This window comes from Pteronotus mesoamericanus, unplaced genomic scaffold (genome assembly GCF_021234165.1).
Source record: "Pteronotus mesoamericanus isolate MK-2021 breed Mesoamerican mustached bat unplaced genomic scaffold, CSHL_Meso_final contig_557, whole genome shotgun sequence".
In the NCBI taxonomy this organism is placed as follows: Eukaryota; Metazoa; Chordata; class Mammalia; order Chiroptera; family Mormoopidae; genus Pteronotus; species Pteronotus mesoamericanus.
In genome coordinates, this window is record NW_026555200.1 from 5,682,255 (window position 1) to 5,700,420 (window position 18,166).

At 54.6% G+C, this 18,166-nt stretch overlaps 1 protein-coding gene across 8 annotated transcripts in view; it reads left to right on the plus strand.

Annotated features, from left to right (window-relative positions):
- Nucleotides 1-18,166, plus strand: part of CLSTN1 (calsyntenin 1) — a 61,120-nt gene that overhangs the window by 41,031 nt on the left and 1,923 nt on the right. For 2 of the 8 annotated variants that reach the window (XM_054579791.1, XM_054579793.1), the window contains 13 exons: nucleotides 885-1,034; nucleotides 1,142-1,327; nucleotides 3,470-3,718; nucleotides 4,053-4,174; nucleotides 8,526-8,688; nucleotides 12,105-12,161; nucleotides 13,345-13,502; nucleotides 14,593-14,741; nucleotides 14,999-15,225; nucleotides 15,668-15,838; nucleotides 16,144-16,289; nucleotides 17,328-17,493; nucleotides 17,790-17,974. In XM_054579791.1, the coding sequence (XP_054435766.1) occupies nucleotides 885-1,034; nucleotides 1,142-1,327; nucleotides 3,470-3,718; nucleotides 4,053-4,174; nucleotides 8,526-8,688; nucleotides 12,105-12,161; nucleotides 13,345-13,502; nucleotides 14,593-14,741; nucleotides 14,999-15,225; nucleotides 15,668-15,838; nucleotides 16,144-16,289; nucleotides 17,328-17,493; nucleotides 17,790-17,974 (2,129 nt within the window). The remainder of the gene's footprint in view (nucleotides 1-884; nucleotides 1,035-1,141; nucleotides 1,328-3,469; nucleotides 3,719-4,052; nucleotides 4,175-8,525; nucleotides 8,689-12,104; nucleotides 12,162-13,344; nucleotides 13,503-14,592; nucleotides 14,742-14,998; nucleotides 15,226-15,667; nucleotides 15,839-16,143; nucleotides 16,290-17,327; nucleotides 17,494-17,789; nucleotides 17,975-18,166) is intronic. The other 6 variants (XM_054579792.1, XM_054579795.1, XM_054579794.1 and 3 more) reach the window with 3 other exon arrangements.

Genomic DNA, 18,166 nt, shown 5'->3' on the forward strand with positions numbered 1-18,166 from the left:
CCCCTAGTACCGTCGCCCTGAGGGTTAGGACTTCAGCGCTGACCCTCGGCACACACGAATGCTTTGTCCACAGCAGAAACCAAATGTGGCCAGCTTTTCACTGCCCCCTGAAAGCCCTGTGTTCTCTGCTGGGACGTTGCTTTTTCCTTTCCCACCAAACTAATAAAAATCCCCTGTTTACCATGTTTTTACCGTCTCACCTTTCCATCTCTGTGCATCCACATGAGCCGGAGCTTTTGTTGGTCCTGTTTTCTGTTCTCCATCAGATTTGAATCCTCTGCCTGTTCTCTAAGGTGAAGGTTTATACCTCATTGCCAGATGCCTTCCTTTCTCAGTAATTGAACAGAATCAATTCATTCTAGAGTTTAACTTCAGGAGGTTAAGGCTTCAGGGTGATACAATGTCTCCATCATTAATGCACAGGCCAGGATCTTTGCTAAAATCCTGTCCACAACAAACGGGTCCCAGACACCTGTACTCAGGGTCAAAAGTAGGCTTCTCTTCTCGTGGGTGGGGGAGGAAATCTCTCCCTCTCTCTCTCTCTGTCTGTCTCTCTCATAGAGTAAATCTTTTAGCAAGAAGTATTTAATGAAGCTTGATCTTGTATTTAACACTTGAAGGACTTGAATTATTTTGTCTTATTCTTTCATCTGTACATCTTTAAGTAAAATATAAAAACAAAAATGGTCCGTAGGAAGCAGCGGAGCTGAGCGGCGGGGCCTGTGGCGATGGGGCCTGCATTGCACGGCTCGGGCGAGCCGGGCTGCGAGGGCGTCGCGGACGCAGGCTTGCCGCCTGCCGGCACACACCGGGTGCTCCGGCAGAGGACGGCGTCAGTGCAGGCCGCCCGGGCCGCCGTCTCACTCGGGTTTCTCCCCCGGAAGGTTACATAAAGAACACGGAGAAGCTGAAGTACGGCAAGGAGCACCAGTACAAGCTGACCGTCACGGCCTACGACTGCGGGAAGAAGAGGGCAGCGGAGGACGTGTTGGTAAAGATCAGCGTTAAGCCCACCTGCACCCCCGGCTGGCAAGGTGAGCGCCGCCTCCTGTCTGCCCTCGCCCCTTTCTCAAAACCCGTGTGGCGCGGCAGCCTGACCGTGCGTCTCCCCTCCCCTCCTGCCCACGTGCGGCCGCTTCAGGGTGGAGCGACAGGGTCGAGTACGAGCCAGGCACGGGCGCGCTGGCCCTCTTCCCCAGCCTGCGCCTGGAGACCTGCGACGCGTCGGTGGCCTCGGTGCAGGCGACGGTGGAGCTGGAGACCAGCCACATAGGGAAGGGCTGTGACCGCGACACCTACTCGGAGAAGTCCCTCCACCGGCTCTGTGGTAAGGAGGCCTGCGGTCCTCAGAGAGGGCGACAGGGACCCTGCAGGCGGAGACGGGTGTGCGTGTGCCGGCGGGTGGTCGATAGGCGGGACGACTCCAACGCCCTGACGTGGCTGCCGCCGCCTCGCCCGCCAGGTTTCACACGGGGCGGGCTTCCGGGGGTACGTGACCCCCTGTGAAAGTCTGTTCAAAACATTGTGTGTGTGCGCGTTTTCAAGAATCGCTCCTTTGAAGATAGAATTTCTCAGAGACACATTGAGAATCATCACAATAGAAATTATGTACGTGGAGGGAGTTTTAAATGAAACAAGATGTTTCTTTAAGGACTAAAGGGAAAAATACAGATAATGAGGTAGCTTTTGGCAAATGGGAAGACGAAAATCAAAACTAAAGACACCCGCATCTTATGCAGGGTTCCATGGGCCGAGGACCACAGGCTTTTTGGGGGGAGGGGGGGAGAGGAACCGAGAGGCAGCCTGGCTGTAAACCTGGCAGAGAGCTGCCACCGCGCCCCCCACCCCTGCCGCGTCTCCACCGTCAGCTGGGAACGTTTTCTGGTTTGGCTAAGGGTGAGGTTTGGGTGCCACTCTTGGAAAACGCTGTTCCTTGGCTGCTGATAAGATAGCAGTGACTTCAGTGGCCTCTTCATAACCAGAAGAGCCTTTTGCATCTTGGGAGTCCGCAGTGTCTGCTCGCTCGCAGGGAGCTTCGCCCGACGCCTGCCTGTCTCCTCGCTGGCCTGCCCGCCGCAGTGAGGGCGCGGCCGCCAGTGTTCGCCTGTCCCTGGAAATTGTTCTTTGGTGAAAAAGCAAAAGGGGAAAGTCTGTGCTCTGCCGCTGCATCCCAGCGATGAATATACTCAGGTGTTTCATGACTCTGAGTCCAAATTTTCACAATCCTGCACCTGATGTATGTAAATTGAGAGGTCTGGAACGTTTTCTATTTTAAACTATGTATCTAAGTATAACGTAGAAAACTCACTTTCTCGAAATGCCATTTTTATGGTATTTAAGCGAACATTTTCCCAGCAGAGCAGTCGAAGGGTAGGAAGAATGGGAAGAATCCCATACTTTGGTGCTTACCGTGTGCTGGGCGCTCGAGATGTTTCACCTAATCTTCCCGTCAGGCCTGCAGAGAAGGGGTGCTGGTCGCGTTTTTCTGGAGGACTGACTGAGACTGAGGGAGGCTAAGCCGCTTGCCCAAGGGCGTACTGTCAGGAAGTGGCAGAGCTGGGATTTGGACCGAGGTTGGATGTTCCTCGAGAGACCAGGTTGTTCCAGCCAAATCCTGCTGCTCCTGGGATTCAGGAAGCCAAGGACCAGCGGCTGAGAGAGTCCATAAAATCTTATGCAGACCAAAAATTTCTTTATCCTCACCTGAGAACATTCTTATTGACTCTAGAGAAAGGGGAAGCGGGGAGGGAAGGGTCGATCAGTTGCCTCTCACATGCCCCCAACTGGGGAACAGTCCATAACCCAGGCATGTTCCTTGACTGGGAAGCAACTCGTGACCTTTTGGTTTGCAAGACAGCGCCCTACCAACTGAGCCACTCTGGCCAGAGCTGCAGAGAAATTTTTTTAAAAATTGAGCTTGGCTATGTGTAAAATAGTTGCAAGTTTTTTCATGCTTTTTTTGCTTAGTAATTCCACTTCTGGGAATTTATTCTATGGGACTAGTCAGGGAGACAGACACACAAAGGTTCCCCTCAGGTCAAGGTTTATCCTCCTCGGAGAAAATGGAGCAGCCTCAGTCCACCAGGGAGGTGAGTTGAGTAAGTCAGGGCACGTCTGTCTGGTGAGACGCTCGCCAGACATTTCCAGTTGTGCTGTAGAAGAGCAGGAATGGGAATGTGTGTGCGCATGTGCACAGGACTCCATGTTTATAATGTGTACCCATTCATAAAGGCCTGGAAGTGCTTGGATTACAGGTAATGCTTCTTTTTTCTTCTAGCTTTAAAAAAAAATCCATGCTTATTATTTTTGAATTTTTCTTGTCATAAACATCCCTTTTTGGGAAAAGTAAAGTGGATCTAGCAAGCCGTATAGACCCCCAGACAAGGACAGCGCGCCGGCGTGTTTCTGCACGGCTCTGCCCTTCAAGCCCTCGGCACGCTGCCTACCGAGGGCCCCCGTGCTGTTTCAGGTGCTGCGGCTGGCACTGCCGAGCTGCTTCCTTCCCCGAGCAGCGCCCTGAACTGGACCGTCGGCCTCCCCACCGACAACGGTCACGACAGCGACCAGGTGTTCGAGTTCAACGGCACCCAGGCCGTCAGGATCCCAGACGGCGTCGTTTCCGTCAACCCCAAAGAGCCTTTTACGATCTCTGTGTGGATGCGACACGGGCCCTTCGGCAGGAGGAAGGAGACGATCCTCTGCAGCTCAGACAGGACAGGTTGGCGTTGCCGGGAAGGGTGGGTGCTCCCGTGGCCCCCGCCGTGCCTGCGGGAGGTGGGTACCTCCTTCCCCAGAGGCCTCCAGGGGCTGGTTGGTGGCGGGAGGCGGTCCGTGTTTTGCGCCAGCGCGCCTCGTCCTCAGCAACTCGCCCGGACGTTTGGGCATTTGATAGTAAAAACCCAGGCGTGTCGGTTCCTAAACCCTGCCTGGGCCCAGCTGGGGAGTTTGTTTATGCTGATAAAATGGTGTCTTCAAACTCCATGCAAGAAACAGCTTTTATTTCTCCTTTGGATCTTAAGTTGGCAATTGGCCGGTTGCATTTGTCTTTGCAGATATGAACCGGCACCATTATTCCCTGTTTGTCCACGGCTGCCGGTTTATTTTCCTCCTCCGTCAGGATCCCTCAGGAGAGAAGAAGTACAGGCCCGCAGAGTTCCACTGGAAGCTGACCCAGGTGAGGGAGGCGGGGGCAGGCGGGCGCCCTTGCAGGGGTCTGGCTGCCTCTGGGCCGTGCGTGCTTCTGTTTCTTTACCTTTCTTTTTTGCTGCTGCTGTTGCAGATGTCCCTCCACCCCACCCCCCACCCCTGCCCCTGCCTTTTCTCCACCAAGCGCCCCCCGGCGGTGTATACTTGTGGTTATATGATTCCTGTGTCTGTGGGTCATAGGATAGCAAACTAAATCCACTGAACACCTTTCCACGGAAAGCCTAAGGTGTTTCGTTTGTCTGTATATGTCTTTTATATATAAAATATTAATATAAAGAAATCGTATGTTTTAAATTCAAAATACTGTTTTATAACTTACAGAAAAAGCAGCCCTTGCTTAAAAATTGGGATTGAGGTCCTTGCATTTGTTTACTCGTCATTTAAGGCTTTCTCTCCCACATGGCGCTGGAGAGCCCGGGGCCTCAGCAAGTTCAGGGGCGGCGCTGAGCGGCACTGCCAGCTTGCGGGGGTTGCTGCTTCAATATTGTGCGGTGATGTTCCTTTCGACAAAGTCACATCTTTGCAGAGCTGCTTTCCCAGCAGTTGCTGTGAGGAAAAGCAAGTATCACATGAACCAAATGGCTTTGTTGCAGGAAATGAGAGGATGCTGAAAACGGAGGAAAGCCGTTTCAGTAAGATCACAGCAGGTTGTTTCTTGTCCTGATTGGGGGTGGGGACAAGAAGGAGACCTTTGGCCTTGGCTTAATTTTTTGTCTCATGCAGTAAGTGCAAAAGAGCTAATATATGTGCCTGTAGTTGCTAAGATGTTGTCTAAAGCAGTTACAAAATAGGAAGATAAGAGCATAAATGAGAAAGGAGAAAAGTATGTGGTAGTGGAGGGACGGAGGGACCGTCCGCTTGGTCACGTTCATCTCTTATGGAGGTGATTTTTGTTTACACATATCATTTCTTTCTTAGAAACTTTTATCTTAACATTTTTCAAGAAACTAAAGAAAGGTGTAGTCCAGAAAAAAATTGTTTTGCAACATAAGTAAACATTTTAGGTACAGTTCTGTTATAGTAACCAGAGTCTGTATTTACATATTTAGTGTCTTCCGATTACATTTTTAAAAAACTTTAGTACGGGAAACGTCAGACAGGCAGAAGTAGACAGATTAATCTAAAGAGCGCCCCACGCACCTGTCACCTCCCTCAGCAGTTGACAACTCTTGGTCAGTCTTGTTTCATTGTTCCCCCTCCCACTATTGATAATTTTCATCACCCCCTTGAAAACTACTTGGTCAATGTTGAGCAAATCCCAGGTACAGCATTTTATCCTATATAATGAAGTACGTATCTTTAAAAGGTAAGTATAATCACAGCACTTTTTCACACCTTGAAAGCATTAACAATTCTTTCAGATAAAGACAAAAACTTGATTTCACTTACGTGTAACCTAAAAATATAAAATAAACAAAATAAACTCACAGATAGAGATCATTTTGGTGGTGGCCAGATTGGGGGGCGATGAGGGCTGGACAGGAAAGGGGAAGGAATCAGGTTGTGCAAGTGGCTGGTCCTGAAAACAGTCACGGGGATGTAAGGTGCACCCTAGGGAACAAGGGTCGGTCGCGTTGCAATCATTCTGTGGTGCAAGACGGGCACTAGGCTTACTGGGGTGACCACTTCGAAAGTAAATTCTAATCACTGTGTTGTACACCTGAAACTAATATAATATTGTGTGCCAGCTGTCATTGAAGAATAAAACATCAGTTAAAAAAATGAACAGCTCCTTGATCGTCAGATAATCCAGCCAGTGTTCAAATTTCAGGCTGTCTCGTGTGCGGTTTTGTGTTTCCAGTTTGTTTGTTTGAAGCAGTATCCACAGGAGGGGTCATGCATTGCGATGGGTCAGTGTGCCCCGTGGGTTTATTTTAATCTATGGATTTTTCTTTTCCCCCTTGGAATTTATTGAGCGACAGAATCGGGTCTTCTGTCCCATAGTTTCCAGTGGTTTGGATTTGGCCAGTTGCGTCCCTGTGTGCCATCTGTCACCCCGCTCTGCCTGTGTATCCTGTCAAGCGACAGCAGGCTCTGACGGCTGATCAGACTCAGGGCGACGTGTCCCTGGTCTGTATGCTCTGTGTCCGGTTGTCTCCCTTCCTGTGGTTTAAGCAGCCGTGATGCTCAGTTCTGTGGCACTTCGTTTCCCTGTCCTGAGGGGTGCAGAACGTGTGCTACCAGGAAGTGGTCAGAGGGACAATATAATTCCTAAGTTCTCCCATGTTGTCTTAATAGCTTGTCTGTGGCTTTTATACTAAAGGTCAGTTTAGCTGGATATAAAAATCTCTGGCTCATGTTTAAAATTTCAAAGGGCAGAAAATCTCTCTCTCCATTGTCTTCCGACATAAAATGTGACTATTAAAATCTGACAATCTGATTTTCTTTCCCTTCCAAAATGCTTAGTCTTCTGTTTGGATGACCAAAGGTTGCCTTGCTTTTCTAAGTTAGTTAATTTTATGTATGTGTTTTGGGTCTATTTTCCCAGATATGTGGTGTGTTCTTTTTGTACATACTTGGAAACATTTCGTTCTTTCAAGAAAGTTGTTGTTAATGTTGTTGAAACTCTAGTGTTCTCTTTCATTGCTTTGGTTTTGTTCTCACCTTTTGTTGATATTCTTTACCTGTTTTTCTGTATCTGTCCCTTTCTCCTTAATTCGTTCTTATGTTTTGTCACCTCATTTCTTAGTTGCTCTAATTATGAACTATGTTCATTTATATTTTGTGTCGTTTTCCTAACATCTTTTACTAATTTTTTAAAAAGACTTTATTTATTTATTTTTAGAGAGAAGGGAAGGGAGGGGAAAAAAGAGGGAGAGAAACATCGATTGTTTGCCTCTTGCTTGCACCCAAACGGGGGCCTGGCTGGCAACCCAGGCCCGCGCCCTGTCCCCCTGAGCCACACCTTCCAGGGCTTCCTAGCGTCTTGTAGCGGCTCTGAATGCCTTATCCTTTCGTCTCTTTGGTAGGCATGTCTTTCAGGTATGCTTTCATTATCCGAAGAGTATTAGTCCTTCTCTTTTTTCCTTTGAAAAGTGTCATATGGGATTGAGTTTGTGGTCCCTCCCCGCTTCGTTTTGATATGAAATTAGTTTCCCTGTACTTTCAAAAGGCACAGTCAGTCAGCATGATCTGTTTTCCGGCCTTAGGGGCCTGCCTCCCCTCTGTTGCTGTCATGGTGTTAAAAGTCTGCGGCTGCACCCTGTGTGGCCCCAGCCTCAGGGGCCCACTGCCTCCTTCCCCTACTCACGCGGGTGTCCGCGTGGTCGCCTGGTCACTGAGCGCGGCCGGGGCTGGTGTGGGTCTAAGGGTGATGTTACTGACCGATGCCCTGGAAATCCGCAGCAGTTTGAAAACCGGGGGTGTGATAGAAGCTGCTTTCTGAAGGAGCTTCTCCCCTTCAGAGCGTCTGTTAAATAGAGACTGAAACTAAAATTAAAATCTTACCAGTCTCACAAGTGAATTATGTGCAGTTCCTTTATTTAGAAATATTTCATGTAATATATACACATACAAATATACATATAGATCACGTACAGATAATAAACATATACAACGTTAAAGGTTTACATTTTTTCCTCTAATTTATCAGGAGCAGACTTTTTAGGCTTTGGTAACTTCATTTGTTTTGAGGCTGCCGGTCTGTTTAAGCTCTCCATTTCACGTTCGTTTCTTGGAATTTAAATGTAAATTGGGCAAGCCTGTTCGAAATACATTTTTAACAACTTTATCTCCCAGCACCTCTTCCTCCGCCTGTCTGTGTTCTGGAGCGTCTGCCTCTCCCACTAAAGCCAGGAGTCAGGGTGTCAGACCTGGAAGGGCCTTGGAGCCCACAGATGACTGTCCTCGCCGACAGCCGGGGAGGAGAGGCTCATTCACGAGAGAGAAGGGACTCAGCTCAGTTCGGTGCCGCCTGTGCTCCTGTTCCTGTTTACATAGCTCGCCGGCTCGGAATTGGGAAGGAAAACGCAGGTAGCGCAGGGCGCCGCCTCCTAGACTGGAGGTGTTTGCAGTTCGATTCAGAAAAAGAGGGTGTCCTTCCTGCCGATGCAGGACTTCCCTGGTGTCACGCTCTTAGCAGAAGAGAGACAGTCCTTCCTAGGACGACAGGGTTGCCTTGGCCCTTTTTTGTGAGCTGGGGTTGGGCGGGATGTACTTTACTGTTAGATACTTTCCAAAAACCTTTCCCTTTCTAGGAAGACACATGTTCCTCACGGGTGACTTGTTCTCCATGTCCGGCTGCGCTGCTGTCATCGTCGGTCCCCAGAGGAGCAGGGAGGTGGACATCCAGGCTCTAACCCTTCCCTTGACCTCCCTAGGTCTGTGACGAGGAGTGGCATCACTACGTCCTCAACGTGGAAATCCCGACGGTCACTCTCTATGTGGACGGGGTTTCCCATGAGCCCTTCTCTGTGACTGAAGATCACCCACTTCATCCGTCCAAGATCGAGACTCAGCTCGTGGTGGGGGCCTGCTGGCAAGGTACCGGTCACAGCCCCCTGTCCCCCCAGGGCTCAGGAGTTAAATGATGCCGGTCTTCGCAGCATCTTGGCCTCCTTTCCTGTACCTCACCGCTCCTTTTCCTGGGCACAGCCTTTCTGGGGACGTTGCCCAAGCCAGCCATGTTCCCGGGCAGCTCTGACGATGGGCACTCACTAAAGTCGTGCTGGAGGACGAACTTGCACCAGCACCTTTTCTGGGAGCCTGGGGCGGGGGCGCTGCACGGAGGGAGAGCACAGTGGAGGGACATTTTATAAATTAATCAGTTTGTTGAAAGGCTTATAAAAACGAGGAGGCAACAGTCCGGCACAAAAATGCAAGTGTGCTTCGGCCTGGAGGACTCTTCCAGTGGGTTTAGTGCTTGACCGCCTGGTGGGGACACCTCCAGTGAGCGCCGTGTTGGGAGGGCATCCATGGAGCTCTCTGCTGAAAGACCAAGGACAGCTGTGATGACAGCCACCAGCCTAACAGTGCCATTTGTGTGTGTGTGTGTGTGTGTGTGTGTGTTTAGGATTTTATTTATTTATTTTTAGAGAGGGGAAGGGAGGGAGAAAGAGAGGGAGAGACACATCAGTGTGAGGTTGCATTTAATGTGCCCCCTGCTGGGGACCTGGCCTGCAACCCAGGCACGTGCCCTGACTGGGAGTCAAACAGCCACCCTTTGGTTCACAGGCCGGCGCTCCATCCACTGAGCCACACCAGCCCCACCAGTACACACTTAGAAAGTGTGTGTACTTTCTAAGTGCTGATTCCTCTGTGTATTTATCGCATTAGTCTTTACCGTAAGTCTATGGGGTAGAAGCTGTTTGTATCCCTATGTTGTAGCTTTAGACCCTGAGGCTCTGAGAAGTAGCGGCCGTGTTTTCCCGGCCGGGCCCTCAGGGCCGGCGCGCCGCCCAGGACCTGAGCTCTGACCCCCGGATGAGGGGTTTTAGCCTCTCTGTGCTGTGGAGCCTCCTCAGGATAATTTTTCATTAATCTCTAAGATAAAATACACAGGGTTGCAAAGGTAACCGGTTAAATTGAAATATAGTTAGCAAAGTATGAACAGACTAAATGTGTGAAACATTAATACCTGTGCTGCTTTGGCAGCAAATGAAGAGCAGGTGCCGGGATGGGAGTGGCGCAGGGGGCTGGTCATTGTCCCGCAGAGCGAAAGGTCACCGGTTCAGTTCCCAGCCAGGACACAGGCCTGGGCTGTGGGTTTGGTCCCTGTTCGGGGCATGTACGAGGGGCAACCAGGCGGTGTTTCTCTCACGCTGATGTTTCTCTGCCTTCCCCGCTCTCTAAAAAAATAAAGAATAAAATCTTAAAAAAAAAACAACAAAGAACAAGCTTTAGAAGCCGGTCCACTACCTGCCATCACGTCAGAGCAGCAAGGGACTTTGTGACAATTCTGGTGATGTCTGCGACAATGTGACATGATAGGAAAATATCAGCAGTTTCTCTTGGTGACAAAGTCGCAGTTTCTGCTAATACCATTGTGGTTTGTGGCTGACCATTTACAATCAAAGGAAAACTAAAGTTCAGAACTTAGTGAAAATAAGCACCTAATTTTTCCCACCCAAGTTCAGGGGCCCCCCCAGTCCGCCCTTGAGGTTCATGGGCCCCGCGTTCACCCTTGCACTTGACCTGTGTTGGGTCACGTTGGGGTGCCCCCACCACTGCTCAGTAGATCTTTTTACTTCCTCTCCACTGGAAACATCGCACCACAGGTCAGGGTGGGAATTTGTGGAAGAGCCTGATTCCTAAGACAGCTTTGCCTCTTTTAGGAGAATTTCAATTCATAATTTTCCTGCATAGCCTTTGAAATTTTATTTTTAATTTTTAGAGAGAGGGGAAGGGAGGGAGAAAATCGATCGGTTGCCTCACATGTGCCTGGCCTGGGGGCTGAACCTGCAACCCAGGCACAGGCCCTGATCAGGAATCGAACCAGTGACCTTTAGGTTTGTGGGACAAGGTCCAACCGAGTCAGCCCAGCCGGGCCTCCTGCAGAGCCTTTCAAGTGAAAAGGAGTCAGGCAGTGATTGACAGTGAATCTCTTCACCAATCCCCTCATTTAATTTTGGTGACGGTTCATCTATGAGCAAGTAGAATGTTGAGACCAAGGAACAAGGAAGAAATTATTCGGGATACAGGAATTTTTTAGTTGCAGTCTTATATTTTCAGTTCAAATTTGCTTCCCAAATTAAACAAAGATTTCTAAGAAGTTATTTTTAAAATAAAAACGTAAGGGCAACCTCAGTGTTATTTTACATCCTGGGAGCCCTGGGGCTTGGGTTAAGGTAGACCCACGGCGCGCCCTGCCTGCCTTGGTCCCTGTTCACGCCACAGTGCTTCTGCCGTCAGCATGGCCGTTCTCACCTCGGTCTTCAATGTCCTCGGCCAGAAAAAAATCTGCCTCAATTCCCAAACCAAACACAGATTTTTAAAAATCTGATTGATAAGGAGGAAGGCCTTTATTCTCCCTTTAGGGGACTTGAAACCCTCCCCCTCACAGGCTCAGCACGGAGAGCCTGGGCGAGCGCTGCGTCGGGGGGTGTCCCAGGGGCCGTGGGGGCTCCCAGACCCCCGCCTGCCCCGCCCCCAGCGCCCCCTGCGTCCCCCCGCGCCGCCCATGGTGCAGAGCCTGTGCCGGGGCTGTGGGAGCAGGTGGCTCCCCCACATGACCCGGACAGGGGAACTGAGTTTGGTCACCGGTGTGCCGCTCCCGAGTAACGTGACACTCGGCCGCTGGGCCGCGAGCCCCGGGCGCTGTGGCCGGTCGGAACCCCAGGCCCACCCCACAGGATGGCCTGTCTCTCCGGGTGAGTTCCCTGACCTCGACTCTCCCTTTCTGGTTGGAGAAAAGGGTGGAAAACGCCTTTTCTCTGTCGCTTAGAGATTAAAATCTAGTCCGACGTGAACTTGTTTTGAGCTTTCAAAAAAGACGTACTTTTACGAGCTTACTGTCCGCCATTGTGTGGCCACGTACACACCCCTGTTGGGAAGGACAGTGCTGTGGGTCCAGGCCAGGTGGCCCTTGTACCCGGGCCGTCTCTGCGGTCGGTGTGAGCACCTCCCTGGGACATCGGACCCGGGGGCCAGGGCCAAGGACACAGGTCAGTGCAGGGGCTCGGACCCATTTCACTCTGAGTCCCGCCTTCGCTCCGGGCAGGAGGGCATGGGGCGGGGGGCTGGAAGGGTGCCCAGAAGCGTGGGGGGGAGTGCCGCTCCTGCGGAAAGGCGCTCAAGGGCGAGCTTGCGTTCAGCTGGAGTATGTCCCCAAGGGGGGCCCGAGGGGAATTTTTCTCTCCGCGTTTTGTATTTGGTAGCTTTTCAAAACCAACGTTCAAGGTCCAGTTTGAAAAGCCTAACCTCGCGGTCCTCTCTGTTGTCTCTGTCTTGCTTCCCTGCAGAGTACTCAGGAGTCGAAAGTGACAATGACACCGAGCCTCTGCCTGTGGCCTCGGCAGGTCGCTGGATTTTCTCCCTACGGTCCACTCTTATGTTTCATTTAATACGAGACATCGGTTCATTCCGCGTTTTGCATGAAACGCCCACATTGCATTTTGGTTCCCAACGCCATCTGAGCTGCTGCTTTGCCTTATTCACACACACCCCCCCACCATTGCTTCATGGGAGTTCCCTTTTCTGCCCGTTCTGAGCCCAGGTGAAGCGAGCAAATGACTCCTCGCTGCTCCGCATTAATGGCCTTTTTATTTTTCTCATCCAATTTTACCCTGATCCTACTGCCCGAGGCTGGCTGCCGAAATCTCTTGGGCCAGGGCGGGAGCGTCTCCTGGTCCTCAGGTGCTGAACCACGAGACAGGAGGCGGTTTGGTTCAGATATTCCAGCCTGATGCTAAATTTTAAACATACATTTCTTAGAAATCCCATCCCTAGCAATGATTTGTAGCATCTAGTGTCCTTACGAGGAGTGAGGCCTGATGCTGAAAATCGGTCTCTTCCCCTCGTCAGCCTGAGAACAAGGTTGAGTGTCATGTGCTCTGCGGTCTGTCAAGAGCCAGTTTCTGGGGTTTTGTTTTCCTTCTAACACCCTCACTCCCCAGCCACCCTCCGTGGAGGGGACGGGCACGAGGGCAGTGGGCACGGCGGTCCCCTGAAGGGCCTGGTCCAAGGCTTCTGAGTGCAGGGGCGGTTGTAAGCGTCCCTCTGCTCCTGCTCGTCACGCTGCGTGGGCTCCCCGGGTCTGTGCGTATCCCCGAGTGCTTAGGAAGAGCAGCCCGCAGCGTGAGCCAGCTCGTCGACAAGACAGTGGTTGAAGAGGCGGGTGCTAGTAGGATATGACACGTGCCCCATGGTGACTGGTGTGGGCCAGGCCACCCTTACCAGCAAGTGCCTGGATGTGCGGGGACACTCGTGGAACCTCTGGGCTTCCAGGCTTCGGGTGAAGGACCCCCGAGTCCTCTTTTTCTCCAGGCCACATGCATGATCACGAACGATTTAATGTCTCCATAGCGCTTCCATGTACATTGCCAGGCTAACAGGATTCGGTCTGAACTAACCCGCATGTCCATCCATCGAGCTGCCACCACCGGTAACACTGCATTGAGACTGAGGCATGGAGCGGGAGGTTCTGGGCTGCACGCCTAACCCTGCGGCCCCCCCCGCCCCCCGCCCCGCCGTGTTCCACAGGTGGTGACCTGCACATGACCCAGTTTTTCCGCGGCGACCTGGCTGGCCTGACGATCCGCTCTGGGAAGCTCACAGATAAGAAGGCGATCGACTGCCTGTACACCTGCAAGGAGGGGCTGGAACTGCGAGTCCCGGAGGGCGGCGGCAGAGGCGTGAAGGTAGCGCGGGGCTCGCGGCGGCGGGCTGCGGGCCGGGATCGATCTGCGATTCCCCCGGAGCCGTTTTTACCCCGCTACCTCGGACACAGGACACGTGGGGTCCTCTCTCACACCAACCAGTTGCCCGACTCAGCGGACGCCAGCCCCCCGGGAGTCCGGCAGTGCAGCTCTGACGCTGCCGGGGTTCAGCCGCAGACCCCGCGGGTTAAGGGCCCCGTGCCACCGCGCTGCTGCCACTTCAGGTGGCTCTTGCAGGAACCTGGCCCTTGGGTTACCTGCTCTTCTGTTGGACGTGGCTTTGAAGTCAGGGTCCCGACAGTCTCCACGCCCACCCCCTTTTCGGTGCAGCAGTTGGCTGGAATTGCTCAGAAAACACTTTACTTACTATTGCCAGTTTATTATAAAGGATGCAGCTTGGGAAAAACCAAATGGAGGAGACGCAGGGGCAGGAACGCGGGCAGGCACCCAACGCGTCCTCGCCGTCCCGGCATGTCGCCCCCCAGCTCCTCCTGTGCGCGCCAGCTGAAGCGCCCGAGCCCCACGGGTCGGGTTTTAGGGAGGTCCCCTTACGCAGGCGTGATTGATGATGTCCTTGGCCATTGGCGATCAACTCGATCTCCGGCCCCTGTCCTTGTCCCCAGAGCTCAGGACGTGGGGCTGGAAGTCCCAACAGCCTCGTCACAGCGTTGGTTCCTCTGGCAACCAGCCCCCATCCGGAAACTATCTAGGAACACTCCCCATGCCCCTCAAGAGTCCCCTCATTAACTAAACTCTGGGGTGGTTGGAAGAGACTATGAGTAATAAAAGATGCTCCTGTCGCTCAGGAAGTTCCCAGGGGCGTAGGCATTCTGGTCTGGAAACCCAGGGCAGAGACCAAATGTGTATTTCTTGTATCACAGATACGTTTGCACCTTCGAGGTCGCCGTTGTAGGAACAGGGTCTCGGTTCCCGGAATTACGTGCATTTTCTTCCCTGGGTCACCATTGAAATCGATCCCCCGCTCACATTGTTTTTGCCAAAGCGTTTGTGATTTCAGCATCTTGCAGCAGGAACCTTATTCCTCTCCTCTCCCCATTGGGTGCAATTTCAGATCCAAGCCAACCCCAGCCGGTCGGTGCTGACCTTGGAGGGAGAGGACGTGGGGGAGGTGGAGAAGGCCCTGCGGCTCGTCGCCTACCTGAACTCGCGGCAGTTCCCCACCCCCGGGATCCGGAGGCTCAAGCTCACCAGCGTGGTCACGTACGTGTGGCTCTTAACAGCAAGCCTGTCTGGGCTCACTGACCCCTGAGAAGAAATGCGTGTATGTAGGTTCCTCAGTCGACCCAGTGCCCCCTTTGTAAGGAAAGGGGAGCCAGAAAGTTAGAATGATGTTTGCTAATAACATTTGGCAGCACATTCTAGGAGTGGCCGCTGTCCTGTGTTGGTGGCATCCCTTGTGTGTGCCGCCCCATGTGCCTCTCACAGCCCTGGCCTTCCATTCCCTCCCCTGTCGGCAGGTGTCCTAACGAGGCCGCCTGCATTGCAGTCCCCCCGGTCGACGGTTCCGTGATGGTTCTGCAGCCGGAGGAGCCCAAGATCAGCCTGAGTGGCGTCCACCACTTCGCACGAGCGGCGTCTGAGTTCGAGAGCTCGGAAGGAGTTTTCCTTTTCCCTGAGCTGCGGATCATCAGCACCATCACGAGGGAGGTGGAGCCCGACGGGGAAGGGGACGAGGACCCCACAGGTAACCGCCCCCTGCCTGGGGCGGTGGCCCTGGCCTCGGCTCGAAACTGGGCGGCTGCGAGCCCTTTCCTGCGGCCCGTGGCCCAGGTCCTCCCCCTGGACATGGTGGGAGGTTTCAATGTCTGGATGCTTCTGGAATCTGATCCAAGGGCAGAGCTCATTATGGGTTTTGGAAACCCACGGAGAGTCCTTTCATTTCTGGCTTGACACCCAAATCGCACTGAACCCTGAGGGGCAGCAGGGACAGGTGCTGTTGGAGGGGCCGCGCCTCCGTTGGCTGGTCAGCCCGGGGAGGGCCAGCCCCTTTCTTGAAAGTGCCCCTCCTGTCCCCTGTCATGGGTCCTTAAAAGGGCTCTGAGTTTGAGGATGAGCCTGTAAGCTGTGGCGCGTGACCCCTCCCTGGCTCTCAGCGGCTGTGATTTCCCCTTCGGCCTGTTTTGCAGTTCAAGAGTCCCTCGTGTCAGAGGAGGTCGTGCACGACCTGGACACCTGTGAGGTGACGGTGGAGGGGGAGGAGCTGAACCCCGAGCAGGAGAGCCTGGAGGTGGACGCGGCCCACCTGCAGCCCCGGGGCATGGAAGTGAGCCGCTCTGACCTGGGCGTGACCTTCACAGGTGAGAGGCCTTGGTGGGCCCGGTGGGCCCAGCCGGCCAGTCGGCAGGAGCCGGAGCCATGCACCTGCCCTCCCTCGCACCCCAGAACCCAGAGAGGGTCCTGGAGGAGGTGGGAAAGGAGGCCGTTTCCCGGGGTCCCCGCCTTATGTCCCAACCTTAAGAGGGGGCAGAGGTCAGGCATGCGGCACGTCCCCTCAAGCAGGAAACCACTCCTGCACGCTTGGGCATTTGCTCCTGCAAACGGAAAGCCAGACCGTGTGGCCGCCTCAGCCGCCGGCCCTGTCCTCGCCCCCCCGCCCCTGCAGGCGTGGACACCATGGCCAGCTACGAGGAGGTGCTGCGCCTCCTGCGCTATCGCAACTGGCACTCCAGGTCCTTGCTCGACCGGAAGTTCAAGCTCGTCTGCTCCGAGCTGAATGGACGCTACGTCAGCAACGAGTTTCAGGTGGAGGTGAGTGCCGGGCTCCCCGGAGAAGGGCGCCAGCTCGGCCCTGGCGTCGGCAGACGTTGACGTTTAGAGCATCCGTGGTGGCAGTGGCATGGGATTGTCCCCAGGTGTGGCCCTGTCCAGCCGGGGGCTGCTGCTGGTTAGACCGACGCCGGGTGGGGACACAGGTCAGTGGGGCAGCCGGGGGTGCTCCCCTCGCGCCTAGGCCGCCTCCGTGCGGGAGCTGGGCACCTTCTGAGGGAGGAGGTCAGGGGCCCGAGGCAGTGAGTGCCTCAGGGTGGGGGCGGGGCCGGGCCGCGCCGCGCCCTGAGGTGTGGCCACGCCCTGAGGTGTGACGTGTTAGAAAGAGCGCCATCCGAGGAGCCAGGCCCCCTGTGGGTGCGCACGGTGGGGGGCCCTCGGCTGCTGAGGCAGGGGCGGCGCCGGCAGGCCTGCCGTTGCTGAGCCTGGTGCTGGGGACTCAGGCCGCGACGGCCAGAGGGCCTCGTCCTCCCCCGAGCCTCCGGGGCCTACAGGGCCGCCCCTCGGTCCCTCGGGGCTTCTGGTGTCTGGACAAACAAACCCAAAGCGCTGCCGGCACTCGAGCGGCTCACACCCTCCCGGGCCTCCTGGCGGCGGGAGGCTCAGCTCACGGGCGCGAGAGTCCGTGAGAGTTCGGTCTGAGCCAGAGGGTAGCCACCTGAAAGGAAGGAACGGTCATGACGTGTGCTCTCCTTCACACGCCTGGGATTCCAGGGCGAGGGGACACGGTCTCAGCCAGAGCTCCTCAGAGGGCCGGTGGGGAGGGCCCAGCGCTGCCCCCTCAGTTCCCTTCCCAGTCTGCTGTGCAGAGATTCTTTTATCAAATCCAATAAAGACGAATTATTTGAACAGCAGTATAGTCCTTGGATGTGTGACAGTGTCACATTGTCACCGCAGTTCTAAGTGCTTGCCCTCGGTTTTGTCCTGTCCCTCCCTCGTCCGCCCACCAGCACCAGCGCAGGGAGCGCTGTGGGCGCCCTGGTCGCGCCAGCTCTGACCACGGGCCCGCCTCTCGGGCAGGTGCAGGCTGCCTTTCTCCCTCTGCCGCAGGTGAACGTGATCCACACAGCCAACCCTGTGGAACACGCCAACCACATGGCCGCCCAGCCGCAGTTCGTCCACCCTGAGCATCGCTCCTTTGTTGATCTCTCAGGCCACAACCTGGCCAACCCCCACCCGTTTGCAGGTAGGACTGTGGGGCCCCTCCCCCCGCCTGCCCGCCCTCTTCCCTTCCTGCCGAGAGCCCAGCCCCAGCCCAGAGGAGGTGCTGTTGGTCCGGGTCACACGAGGAAACTAAAGCATCGACAGGGACAGACGTGGCCACGGCTGTAGGGCCGTAGCTGGGCCCAGATTTGGAACCCGCGCTGAGCCTTGGCGACTTCCCCTCCTGTCCTCTGGGGTCCGTGCGGAGGCGGCCGAGGGCACGGCCCTCGGGGTCAGGGCTTGCGGCCACGGCCCCGTGCCGTCTCCGTCTCGTTGCAGTTGTCCCCAGCACGGCCACCGTCGTGATCGTGGTGTGCGTCAGCTTCTTGGTGTTCATGATCATCCTGGGAGTGTTCCGGATCCGGGCTGCTCACCAGCGAGCCGTGCGGGACCAGGACGCCGGCAAGGAGAGCGAGATGGACTGGGACGACTCGGCCCTGACCATCACCGTGAACCCCATGGAGGTAGGCGCAGGCCGGCGGCCCCGGCCGAGCACCCGTGGGCCTGGCCCGAGCCGGGCTCGCCTCAGGAGGGCGGCGTGGCCACCGCGCGTGTGGCCCGTGCGGTGATTCTCTGAGGTGTAGGTGTCCTGTTTGCAGGTGGGTAAACTGAGGCCTGGGGAGGCCTTGCTCGAGGTCATGCCACCCAGCACGTGT